The 13,859-nt window shown below is 39.1% G+C and overlaps 1 protein-coding gene and 1 long non-coding RNA gene across 2 annotated transcripts in view; one reads left to right on the top strand and one right to left on the bottom strand.

Annotated features, from left to right (window-relative positions):
- Positions 1-13,859, bottom strand: part of LOC127579322 (citron Rho-interacting kinase-like) — a 196,458-nt gene that overhangs the window by 34,827 nt on the left and 147,772 nt on the right. The window contains 4 exon segments of the mRNA XM_052032041.1: positions 3,396-3,476; positions 5,437-5,606; positions 11,288-11,389; positions 13,655-13,746. Coding sequence (XP_051888001.1) covers positions 3,396-3,476; positions 5,437-5,606; positions 11,288-11,389; positions 13,655-13,746 — 445 coding nt within the window.
- The window catches only part of LOC127579323 (uncharacterized), a 43,586-nt gene that overhangs the window by 20,949 nt on the left and 8,778 nt on the right, over positions 1-13,859 (top strand). The gene's annotated exons all lie outside the window — the stretch shown is intronic.

Raw genomic sequence — 13,859 nt, 5'->3', positions numbered from 1 at the left:
CCTGATTAGCCTAATTGTGCTCTGTTGCTTAATGTCCTTAGGGTCTGGACTTTATTTCATTCATCATCACCGCTAAAATTGACGAGTCTGGGACTGAGGTTAATGGGTGTAACAGATAGAGAACTGGTTGGCAGACTGGAAACAAATAAGAAGAATAAACAAGTCCTTTTCCAAGTGGGGTACTGTAGAGTTCACTGCTTGGACCCCGGATATTCACAACACATGTTATTGATTTAGACGAGGGAAATATATGTAATATTGCTAAGTCTGCAGATCACAGAAAGCTGGGTGCAAATGTGAGCAGTGGGGAGGATGCAGAGAGTGATTTGGATGTGTTGAGTGAGTGGACAATGCATGGCAGATGTAGTATAATGTGGATAAAAATAAAGTTATTCACTTTGGTAGCAAGAGTACTGAATACTTGGAAGACAGAGTATTGAATGAACAGCGACAGATTAGGAAATGGAGAGCTGCAGCAAGATCTGGGTAACCTTGTGCATCAGTCGATGAAAGCAAGCAAAAAAGTGCAACAGGCAGTCAAGAAATCGAATGATATATTGGCTTTCCTCATGAGAAGAATTGAGTACAGGAGCAGGGATGTTTAACTCCAATTGTACAGGGCTTTGGTGAGACCACACCTTAAGCTTTGTGTATAGTTTTGGTGTCTTATTTCTAAGGAAGAATATTCATGCTATAAAAGGAGTGCAGCGAAGGCTCATGAGACTGATTCCTGGAGCGGCAGCATGGATGTATGAGTGGGCTTGTAGTCACCAGGGTTTAAAAGAATGAGATGAAAGAATCTCACTGCAGAAAAGATGTTCCTGATGATAGGTAAGTCCAGAATCTAGGGTCAAAGCTTTAAGGAAATAGAGCAAGTTATTTAGGACTGAAATGAAGAGAAGTTTCTATATCTAAAGAATGGCAAGTCTGTGAAATTCTCAACCACAGAAGGCAGTTGAGCCAAATCATTAAATTTATTTACATTACTATACAGTACTAATGGCTAAAGGAATCAAGGGATATGGAGAGAAGTTGGGAGCAGGGTACTGAATTTTGATGATTGGCCATGATCACATTGAATGGCAGAGCAGACTCAGAGCAGAATGGCCTACTCCTCTGAATTGCTACACTTTATTTTTATGACTCCTCAGCAAATGGAGCTGTCCATGTTTTCATGCAGCATGACTAATGCAAGTTTCAGGAATGGGCTGATAAGTGGCATATAACGTTCGTGCAACAAAAGTGCTGGGCTGTGACCATCTCCAACAAGAGATAGTCTAATGACTTACCCTTGACATGGTGTTATCATCAGAGAGACATAGTGCCAAAATTCTGGTCACCATAAATTAGAAACACAACGGACCAGTAATATAATCACTGTGACTGAAAGAGCAGGTCAGAGGCTGGGTATCCTGCAGCAGATGACTCACCTCTTGACATTAACAGTCTTTCTATCAACTACAAGGCACAAGTCAGGAATGTAATGGCATACTCTCCACTTCACTGGATGAGTTCCAGTAACACTCAAGAAATTCAGGACCATCCAGGACAAAAATCACCTGCCTGGTTGATACCCCATTCACCACAACCATTCCCTTCAGCACTGGTGCACCATGGCAGCACTGTGTACCACCTACAAAATGCACCAACTTACTCACCTCTGCTACTCTGACAGCATTGCCTAAGCTCATGACTGCTACCAAGGATGAGGGCAGATGACTCACCTCTTGACATTAACAGTCTTTCTATCAACTACAAGGCACAAGTCAGGAATGTAATGGCATACTCTCCACTTCACTGGATGAGTTCCAGTAACACTCAAGAAATTCAGGACCATCCAGGACAAAAATCACCTGCCTGGTTGATACCCCATTCACCACAACCATTCCCTTCAGCACTGGTGCACCATGGCAGCACTGTGTACCACCTACAAAATGCACCAACTTACTCACCTCTGCTACTCTGACAGCATTGCCTAAGCTCATGACTGCTACCAAGGATGAGGGCAGCAGGTGTAGGGCAACACCACCACCCGTATAACCACCTCCAAGTCCCACACTATCTCGACTTTGAAACATATTGCTGTTCCTTCATCTTCCTTGGGTCTAAGTCCTGGAACTTGCTCCCCAACAGCATTGTGGGAGTAACTTCACCAGAAGGGCTGCACTGGTTCCAAGAGTTAGTGCACCACATTTTCTCGTGGGCAATCAGGGACGGCCGAAAGAAGTGCTGACCCTGCCTGTGATGCCTATGTTGCAAATAATGAAAAAAGTAAATAACAAAATCATTGATTTTCAATGCCTTAGCAATTAAAGACTTCACTCTATATAATCCATGTCTATAAATTCAATTACAATGTTGATTATGTGAACACTGTGCAATTGAAAATTGATTCTTATTCATGAGCATATCACCAGAACAACCAACTCCCTGTCATTTCATGTTACTTGGAAAATTCGGCTGGGTGATTCCTGTCCTGAGTTCCCTTTGCAACCCTGGCAAAATATACATGTCAGGGGTATGTAAGATAACATAATTATTCATTTAAATGTTTTTTTTAAGAATTGCAGGAACACTTGGAACACACTGTCTTGGAGAAGGCAATTGGCACTCTGGTGTCTTACTCATGCACTCACTCAAGAGTCCTTTAAAATACCTACCTACAACTTTCCCTCTCGTAATTAAAGCTCTCCCCAAGTCTCTGTTCTCCCAGTGCCCACCCCGACTATCAAAACGCCCCATCATTCCACAATTCTAGGAAGGCACAACCATCTCACTGCCCCTCATCCCTCACACCTTCTTCTCTGACCGCCAGCCTCTGACTGCATCACCAACCCCATCCATACATCAACAACTGGTCTCTAATTTTTAGCTCTCCACCAGCCACATACACAGCAACATCCAGTCTCTGACTCTCAGACACATTCCAATTCCCCTCCAATACAAGCACTTTGGCCTATGGCCAACTTTCTGAGCCTGGTCTCAGGAGAGGTGAATCAGATGGCACATGATCGTCAAAAAAAAAGGGCAATGTCCAGTATGTTGCCTTGACCAATGACCAAAACAGCAATTAGCCCATTCACCCTCATCATTTTAGTCTATCTTAATAAAATCACCCCCCATTCTTCTAAACTCAAGTGAGCATACACCAATCTTATTCAATATCTCCTCACAGCAAAACCTCTGTTCCTAGAAATTGATCTATTGCTTCTAGGCTCTACCAGCTCCAAGGCAAGTACATTAATCACTTGTGACCTCAAAGGTCTGGCTTCATTTTCACTCTGTATTCTGAAAAAATAGTATGCCTGTATTTCTACCTAATACTCGCCCATGGTTAGCAAATGGACCGTTGATCAGTGACAGGGAGATTCCATTTATTCTACTTCCCAACATACCTGCTCGGTGAGTGGCAGAGTGCAGTTTATGTCCAAACGGTCATCTCCCTCCAGCTTCAGCAACGAATTTCCCAGTAACTTCTGCAGAATTAAACGGTCTTGTTAGTGTGTGCTCTCACTGACATACATGTTACCACATATAATGACTTTGTGCAAACTCAGCTACAATTTTAGCCAGGAATTTTCTTTTCAATTAATCACTCACTCCAGCATTGACAATTAGACTGCACAGATACATTATGGGACTGATTAAATATAAAAAAGATTATTTTGAGTTAGATGGCACCAAGCAATGGTTAGCAAAGCTTTGAGATGCATGTGATTTGAAAACATCGAATTAGAAACACTGAAGCCTTTTGGACTAGAGAGCTTTGAGTCCAAAATCATGAAGAATTTTGAGATAAAGGAAAGGAAGGAACTTTCTATATTTTTTTACCGACCAGGGAGTAATTAATCAGAGGTTTATGATAGATACATAGAAACAAGCATTGCCATTTAGCTCCTCAAGCCTGTTCCACTTTTCAAGGTTGGTCTCCAACTTTAGATTCATATCCTTAGTTAACAAATTTAAATCAATCACAGATTTAAAATTAATAATTTGCCCCTGTTATTTTTTAATTGGGAAGAGTTTCAAATCATTACCACTCACTAACTGTAGATGTGGTCCTAATTTATTTCTTATGACTATCTAGTTTGAGACTTCCCAAGTAATGGAAATGGTTAACCTCTATCAGTTCTTCTTAATATCTTGTAAAACATTGCTCAAGTAAACCCTAAACTTCTAAATTCCTGAGAGTAGAACCATAGTTTGCTCAGTGAAAATCTGCAAGAAGTGCGAGGCAAAACATCTACCTTTGACATTCAATAGCATCGCTATAGCTGAGTCACCCTCCATTAACATCCTGGGAGTCACCATTATTGAGGAACTCAACTGGATCAACCACATAAGTATTGTGTTTACAAGAGCAGATCAGTAGATGAGGATCCTATATGGTTGACTGACCTCCTAATGCCCTAAAACCTTTTCACCATCTCAAAGGCACATGTCAGGGGGTATGATGGAATTCTTTCCACTTGCCTGGATGAGTGCAGATCCAACAACACTCAAAAAAACTCAACACCACCAGAGCAAACTATTAAGGATAAATTGTAGAGGAGTCCTATTTGCACTTCTACCAGTAGAGATGGAGGTAATTTGCCATTGATTGCCATGACTTCCATTTTTGTTTGTGGTTCTGCCCAGACAATCTTAGGCTTCGTGTGGATGCTTCTTAATCAAAATGCAGTTTGTGTAGCGTCCTCATAAACAAATGAGAACATGGCAAACACATGCAAGCAAAAGTGATTGGTGTTTGCTAATATGTCAACAGCATGAATTAAGAGAAGAAAACCCATCTTGAAAAACTCCTTCCTTCAGAAGAGCCTGGTTGCTAGTTGCCTGGGCACAAACTAGAGTATTCACTTATGTTTTCCTAGAAGGGTGAACCTTCCCTTCAGATGTGTAAAGCATACATATGCTTGAGTAAGGCCTAAAGATGGGTAGCTTATTCTATTAATTTTGGATGGTCACAGAGCCTGTACATTTCTTTGAAACTACAATAATTAATGTTAAATGTGTCACATGTGAAACGATATAAACAAGCAAATAATTTCAAAACATTTTGCAAGGCAGGAATTTTATGTTTTGCAATGTTGAAAGCTTGTTGTTTTAATAAGCCCCCCCAAAAGATGAAAACAATGTTGCAAAACACACTCTGCAGTGGCGTGCAGGGCAAGCATAGGACAAGCACAATCAATTGTGTAAATGTTTTACCTTCACCAACAGGGCAAGACCATCGCTGTGGGTCACTTCAGCCTATCATATATTGACAATAGGGGTCATTCCAGGCTATAGCACATGCTTAGTTAGAAACATAAACTACCAATGGCAAACAAGTCATATTATCAGAGCACCATAAGTATAAAGACAAGCTGTATTTCAAGGTGTTTTGGATGAAACAAAACTGGACATTGCATCATCTAAATACTAAATATCACTTACAGCAGCCGTCTCTGCTTTTTCACACGACTTTCGTCCACAGGCTGCAACAGACTCCAACACATTGACCCAGCGCTGTTTGTCTGGGAAGCTCGGAGCAAGCATATAGAGTGTCTGACCAGGCCAGCAGGTAGTGTGTGGCTGAGATTCCAACTTCAGCACATAAGGCACATCTATGAGGAGAGGAAAGTGCTGAATGTGCAGAATATGAGAAAAAAAAACTATCATAATATCAAGCCATTACTGGAAAAATAATAAAAACCCGGTTGTGGCTTTTTTTATGACCTTTATTTATAAATGCACACTTGTATCATGATTTATGGGCTCCCCTCTTTAAAACATTCATCCAAAGTAGGAGATTTGTATTCTCCAGCTCATAGAGTCACACACCTCTTTCAAATAGAAACATCCTCCACATATCAACAATGGGAAAGCATTGCAAAGGTCATCATTCTTTGAACTGTCCACAGTTCTTTTACACCTCAACACTGCATACAATCTATTCTTTTCTCTATTGATCAATAGGTGATTTACCAGATGATGCAACATTTAAAAATCTTTGAAAAATAGAACCTTAAAAAACTTGTGTCAAAGAAGAAGGCCACCCAATCCACTGTGGCTGTGCAGCCCAAAAGAAAAGCAACTTGGTCTAGTCTCACTTCCAGTTCACATTTTGTGGCCGTACAGCTTATAGCACCTCAAGTGCCTTTCTCCATAAATTTTAAATGTGAAGAGGATTTCTTGCCATGACAGTTCTGTCAGGTAGACTTCCAAATTCCAACATTCCACAAGACTTTCACAATTTTTACTACAAATCTATTTACTTCTCCAGGGGCAAGAGCGCTTTCTATTTACTCCGCTCAGGACTATTACAAATTTCCACGGCCTCCTCTGTCCCAAGGAAATCAGCCCCAGCTTACCAGATATAGCTAAGATTCTGGCAATATCTTCACAAATCTCCTCTGTGCCCTCTCCAGGATTATCACATCCTACCTATTATTACACCAGCTCTGGCCTAACTTGCTGTGTACAGTTCACAGCATAATCCCTTTGTTCTTATGTTCTATGTCTTGGCCTTTACAATCTCTCTCATGCATTCATATCCATCTGGCCTTCTATCTTCAGGGGTCTATGGATATCAACTCAAAAGTTGCTTTGATCCTCATGATGTAATCCCTTGCCTTTTTTGCTATCCCAAAAATCTTATAATTCTCCATTTGCTCCTTTTCTGCTCACTTGTCCATTGATATCTTTCTGCAGTTTACAGCTTTCTTTTTCAATATCATTGCTTGGCCAAACATTACTGCATTGGCAAAAATCTTAAATATAGGGGCATGTGTAAATCTAAATTTCTGATTATATATCAATAAAGGTATCGAAAAAGCCTGTGGAACAACACTTCAAATAGCCTTCAAGTTGCAAATTCTTTTCGCTTTTCTAATTTTCTTCTAAATTCCACCCCACCCTGTAATTTTCAATACTAATCTAGACTTTCTGCAACAATTAACTGTCTGTGTCTGAAAGAAGTTTTTGCTTTTAGTTGCAGCACCATTTACACAAATTGATTTTTGAAAATTAAAAACAGTGGGTCCAGTTGACTTGGAGTATAATACTACTTTAAAAAATGTTTCAGCAAAAAATGTAATTAGATTATTAATTTTCATTTTCCATGAACAAATTCAGAAATAGTTGGAACTCTGAAATTCAATAAATACATCTAGATCCAAAATTGATCTATAAAATATTTTAGAACAAATTCTCAGTTCAATGAACATTTAGGTAATATTAAAGGACAGTTTCAAGTAGAAATTTTATTGATAGTCTATAAATTCATCTTTCAGATGGTCCCAAGGATCTCTGCCTACCCATCAAATTATTTACAACTTACTCAGATTTTCTTCCCCTTTGATATTAATGATACAGGATACTTCTTAATAAGTTTTGACCATATCTATTTAGAAATTAGTGCATCAGTTTGTGCATTCTATTGGGTCACTTTTCTTTTCATAAATCTCTTTGATTTGGACAATATAAATGTTTTGATTAGTACTCATACAGTGAATCCCAAACTCAAACTTCCAGCTTCTTCTTTACAGCACAAGTGGTTTATGATTATTTGGGGGTTAAACTAGGCAATGTGTGACCCGTTTTTGGCATTAAGTGCAGACCTAATGCTTAAAAATGGTGACAGAGGAGCAACATGAAGCTTACAGGACACAAACTTGTTAAATCTGTGTGAACGTACATAACTACTACTTGAACTATCACATGGACTGATGTGCAATGCCAACTTGATGGTAGTGCTGTCATTTTCCAATGGTGTACTCTGACAGGCATCTGATCTTAATGTTGCACAATTGATTGGTGTTAACATAAAAATGACCTTCCAGCAGCACTAACTAAAGGGATCACTAACTGGTTAGATGGTTGCCAGATTATCTTTGGCTGCCGCTGCACTTAAGAGCATCTTTGGAGCTTTCGTATCTGTGATTAATGTTCAGATAGTCAACAGGGCATATTCTGTCTGGTGCTGTAGTACACTGTTCTTTAGTTAAAAAACTTGAGTTACACCAGTTTTCATGAAATAGGTAGAGTCTGGTAGGACTTCCATAGGGAATTGGGACAGGAAAGTGGAATGAAGATGGGCTATGCTGACTCAGACAAACTGCTGGAAGAGTTGGTAAGAATAGGGACAGAGTTCAACAGAGAACCCTATCCATACGAGGTCTTTAGGAAGCAATTCTTACATTACCTTCAGTGAGAGCCTCTTTGCTTACCAAAAGGAGTTTTCACCAAAACCTGCCAACCTGCTACAGCCACAACTTTAAAACAGGGAAAGCATTGCCTTTGACTGTCAGGATAACAATGACTCTTAACATCTATGCAAAAAAAATCATTCTGCTGATGATAAAGCAAATCATGCTGCTTGCCGTGCACTACTGCATACTTGAAGTTAATGAGGTGCTGCATACACTGAAAAACCAATTTAATCCCGTTTGCTAATAAGTTGAGAAACAAAAAAACTGTGGATGCAGTAAATCTGAAATTAAAGCAGAAAATGCTGGAAAATACTAACCAAGTCAGGCAGCAGCATTCCACCATCAACAGGAAGCATTAACCGTTTTTCTCTCTCCTCAGTAGTTTGACACACTGAGTAATTCCAGCATTTCTGTTTAATCCCATTTGCTCTTGCCAGTGATAAACTAATGGAGCTAATGAGGTTTGCACAAATTGTAGCATCCTCATAATCCAGGGTGTCAATGACTGAAAATATATTGCCTTTTTAAAGGGTATTAAGTAAAGCCAATCAAATACACCATAGTTATATCTGGTGTAATGAGTCTGCTAGCCGACTTTTACTCCATCTTTCCACTGACATCTAAACCGTGCAATGCTCACTGTTAAAAATCTTCCCCTCTGTTTCAGATAAAGATATAATTGCTTGATTTTAATGCTAAATGATGAAGTTTTTTCATTTTGCTTTTGTAGTCAAAATGGTTTTAATAGTATCTTCACCACTGAAAGAGAGAGGTCTTTGCTGAAGGAGAATCATACTTTTGAATTTTCTGGGAAAATAATAGATGCAGAAGGGAAGTTCAACAACATTATTCAAGAACCATAAGTTCTTTGGGTCAATAAAAGATCAACTGTTTCTCTTTTTCTTTTAAGTTTCACAGGACTTTGGCGAATAAGAGGAAAAAATAAATGTTTTTGGTAGCTTTTCACTACCTCATCTGATTAGGTCGCCAAGAATTCAGAACTAATTGCAACCATTTCAAATGAAATCATAGTGGTTCCCTGATGGAGTGCGCTATTAGTAACCCCATTTCTGGGAAGTTCCCTCTCTGGAGAGAGTTGAGAATAATTCACAATAAAGATCCATTTCATGCTGTAGGCAAGGATTAAATAAAAAACAAACATGCCAAAAAGCTTTACCCTTACAGGTGATAAAAGGCGAGTAACCACTCTTCAGGCTCCAAGATGGGTTAATCAAACAGTCAATATTGTAAGTCCTGCACCTTTATGATAAGGCCCAACGTAAGCTTGAGGAACAGCACCTCATCTTCCATCTAGGCATGCTGCAGCCTTCTGGACTCAGTAGTAACTCACTTTCTCTGTATTAGAACTGACCAGTTTTTTTCTCTCTGTTAACACATCTTGACCTGCAGGGCATGTCCTAAACTCTGTATTTCACTACTTTATAATCCTTTGTTTGTGTCCTCATTCTCTAAACTCCCTTCATTTCATAGCTTTATGTTCCTTTGTTCAGAACTTCTCTCTAAATGCCCCCCATTATATCCATCAATTTGTTTACACCTATCACCAAGGCACTCTGTCTCACCCTATCAGATATATTCCCTTTGTCCTATCCACCCCACCCCTTCTCTGCCACTTAAAAAACAAATTTGTTTTCTCTCCCAGCTCTGACACAGGGGCCTTTGACACAAAATGGTTAATTCTGTATCTCTTTCCACAGATGCTTCCAGCATTTACGGTTCCTACCACAGCCCAAAAAAGAGCTATTTAGACATATCCTGCTTCCTAGTTCTTAGTCTGTAACTTTGTCGATGTGGAAAATCAATGTTCATCCAGGTATTTTTTAAATGTGAAGAGGGCTTTGCCTCTACCAACCTTTCACAAAGCGAACTGCAGACCCCTGCCACTGTTTTTCTTAGGAAGAAAAAGAATTATCCTGAACTCTCCTCCAATTCTTCTACCTAATGTTTTAATTCTATGCTCTTTGTTATTGGTTTAACTATTAAGGCTCTTAAATCTCCTCTTGCCTCCTCTGCTCTGAAGAAAATAATCCTAGCCAGACCCACCATTCATTCATAACTAAACTTTTTTCCAGGCATCCATACAATCTCATAAATCTTCTTAAACCGTCTGTACTGTAATCACATTCTTCCTGCAGCGTGATGACTGGAAATGTGCCTAGAGGTCCACATGTGACCTATTTGGTGTTTTATGCTGCTATTGCAATATGTTCTTGCTCTTTTAGTCAATGCCTCAGCCAATGGAGCAAGGTATCTTATATGTCTTCTTCGTCACCTGCCCTGCTCCCTTCTGGAATCTGTGGACCAGCACTCCAGAGTCTCTCTGTTCTCCTTCATTTCTCATATAGTAGGATGTTGTGAAGTCCATTCCCCTGTTTCCTCTCTTCAAATGCATTCTTTCACATTTGCCTACTTTGAATTGCACCTGCAATTTTTTTGTCTATCCAGCTATCCTTCTTATTAATATCTTCCTATAGTTTCTTCTTCATTATTAACTACCTACATTTAAATTTAAATAATATGTACTAAAGAAAAACAGAAGTGACCTGACACTGAATACTGCAGATGCCCGATGTAAACAGCCTTCAATTCAACAAAACACTTGTTGACCTTTACCCTTTGTTTTCTGTCACTGAGCCAATTTTGGATCCTGCTCATCACTCTGCTTTTGATTCCACAGCTTGTACTGTCTGAGCATTCCGCCACATAGGACTTGGTTAAACAAAAGTGGGGCCATGCACCATTTTTTGAACAGGTAAAAAGGTGATCTCCTTCCAGGTCTTCCCAACTCGCCAACAAATGTGGGTGTGTAACAGCATCATTTACTAACTTCTAGTATCTTGCAAGCAGTCCGGTATCTCCTATAAAATTCTTACTGAAAGCAGGAACCTATTTTGAAGAGAATGCAAATATATTTACTGCCTTAGATCGTAGCAACCAGCAATGTACTCATATACATTTTCTTGGACTTCCTCTCCAGCCATATTTACAGAATGTTTTAATCATCTAATATTATAATTATATAGTTGATGTTACACTGAGTTTTTTCCCCCTCAAATATCACAATTCAGTTTCACCTGTCTTTGCAGTGTTTACAAGTTCAGTGGCTCCAACAGCTCCGTGCACAGTCACATCCCCATCAGGTAGGCATAGTTCAAACTCATCAATTGGTCTTTGCCCTGTTAAAAGGAAAGAAGAAAGCATTATAGCATAGCATTTAGTGACCAAATGCAGCAATAATGAGGGAATCATTTATAACAACGTACACAAACTCATTACTCTAATTCATTCTGTTCGCAAAAACCTTAAAAAAGTGAAACTCCTTACAATGGAAGATAGCTGCTGTGAACTCTCAACCCAACTAGGTCCGCTTTTTTGGAAACTCCACAGTAAATCAAATTCAGTAAACCAGTACCATTTAGTTCCGTGGTACAAGTTAACCAATATTAATTCCTTACCATGCAAAATCCTTCATCATATCTGCTATTAACTGTGTGTCATGAAAAGAAAGATTTTCATCATGTTCTGTATCTTCAGTTATCTCATGGGTCTTCTGTACTGTAAACTCCTAAATCCTACTTTGTTAAAAATAGTCAACAGATTTTATGTCATTCCAAAAGTCCCTGACCTGTTGTCAAAACTGTCCTGTTAATCTAAATCTTTATGGTACATTGCCAGCTTCTTCTAACGAGAAAAATTATTTCCCTCTTTCCCCAAATATGGTTTGTTTGACATTGGTGAAGACCACGTCACTAAAGGTTACTTCTGCTCCACCAACCCTGCCTTCTGATCCAGACGGTATCCCTTTCACCACTTTTTAAAAGTTGTGCCCTATTCCTTTCTTTGGATATTTGCATTTCAGCTTTCATCTTCCAGTGTTCCCTTATCTGTACAGCGATCCCCTCTTGTCCTTCAAACAACAGTTAAAATTTATGTGAAAGTGTTGACCCTCAGATTATCCATTAACATAAAAATTCTTTACTAATCCTTATTCATCTGTAGGTATGGTTTTCAGTATGCATGCAGATGCAAGTTACATATCACTTTGCTGTGGTACATGTAATTGGAAGTTCAAATATCCCCACAGCCTTTGATTAGCTGCGAGTTAGAATAGATTAAAAAATTCTGGAAAATACACCCCCATTTGGAAAATCAGGTTTCAGCTCCACAGAAAATGATGGAAACGCTCAGCAGGTCAGGCAGCATCTGTGGAAAGAGAAACAGTTAATATTTCAGGTCCCAAACCTTTCATCATAATTAGGAAGGAGAGAAAACAAATTAATTTTCAGTAGCAGAGAAGGTGGGGGAGCAAAGATGGGGAGAACAAAGGAAATATCTTGGATAAGCTGAGACGAAGTAAGTAAATGTAGCAGATAGAATAACTATTAAAATTAAATTATGCTTCCTTATCTGTGTAATGTTTTGCTAAAGCAAAGCCGTGGGACATGCCCAGAAGGCCAGACACTAACAGGAAAAGAAACACTGTGCCAAAATGACGACAGGCAGAAATGTCCAGTTCTGATAGAGACAGAAAGGAAGAGTGAGTTTCGCAACATGGCTGATTTTGATACTGAGTCCAGAAGACTGCATTATGCCCAGAGGGAAGATGAGGTGTTGTTCCTCTGGCTAGTGTTGGGCCTCAATGTAACAGTGCAGGAATTCACAGACATATGGGTTAGAGTGGGAGTGGACTTGGGAATTAAAGTGGCTAAACATAACCTGATTCTAACTGCTATTCTATTTGCCTCATTAACCCACTTGGTCTCACCCTATCAGGGATATTCCCTTTCTTCTATCCATCCCTCCCCCATCTTCTCTGCTACTGAGAACTAAAGTTTTTTCTGACAAAGGATCTCGAACCTGAAATATTAACTGTTTTGTTCTCCACAGATGCTGTCTGGTCCGGTGTTCCCATCAGTTTTTGATTTTACTTCAGATTTTCATCATTTGCAGTACTTTTTATTTTCATCTCTACAGCATCACAGACAGTAGCATAAAAAGTAAAACAGTACTGCCTTAGAAATTCAAACCCAGTCAAATGTGAGATGAGTTAACATGTTATACCCTGTCTCTATAATTCATAGTACTGAAATAAATGTAAAGGATTTTAAAGGCATTGTATTAAGGATTGTGGCTGCTATAAGTGCATTTAATACTATTGACCAGGAATGAATTTCTAGACAGACATACTTAACATATACTGTTGACACAATAAACCACAAAGTTTTGGTGTCCTCTCAATCTGTGTGGTCAGATTTTGCCCACTGCCCTAATCAGGTAAATATCATATCTTTCACTCTTTCTGTACCACTTAGAATCAGAAGAATGACTTAACAGCATGTAATGAATGTCCACATTAGATTGATCTCCTCCAGGAGTCCTATTAGGAAGCAGTGATAATTACAGGACTGGGCTGAATATTACTCAAAACATTTATTACTTACCATCTATTGAATCATTCTCATAAAGGAGAACTTTCGATCCTTCCAGGACGATGTACTTCCGTTCCCATCCCTGTTGCCCTCGTTTCCCATTTCTGCCAAATGAAAAACTATAAGGTGGCAGAATATGGATAACAGCCACAAACTTAGATAATATTTAGAGCTAGCAAATTAATAAATGTTTTAACAGCCAAAGATGTGTGCTGCT

Source organism: Pristis pectinata, chromosome 17 (genome assembly GCF_009764475.1).
Source record: "Pristis pectinata isolate sPriPec2 chromosome 17, sPriPec2.1.pri, whole genome shotgun sequence".
NCBI classification, from domain to species: Eukaryota; Metazoa; Chordata; class Chondrichthyes; order Rhinopristiformes; family Pristidae; genus Pristis; species Pristis pectinata.
The sequence above is the reverse complement of the archived record's forward strand: the minus strand, read 5'-3'. Positions and strand labels throughout refer to the sequence as shown.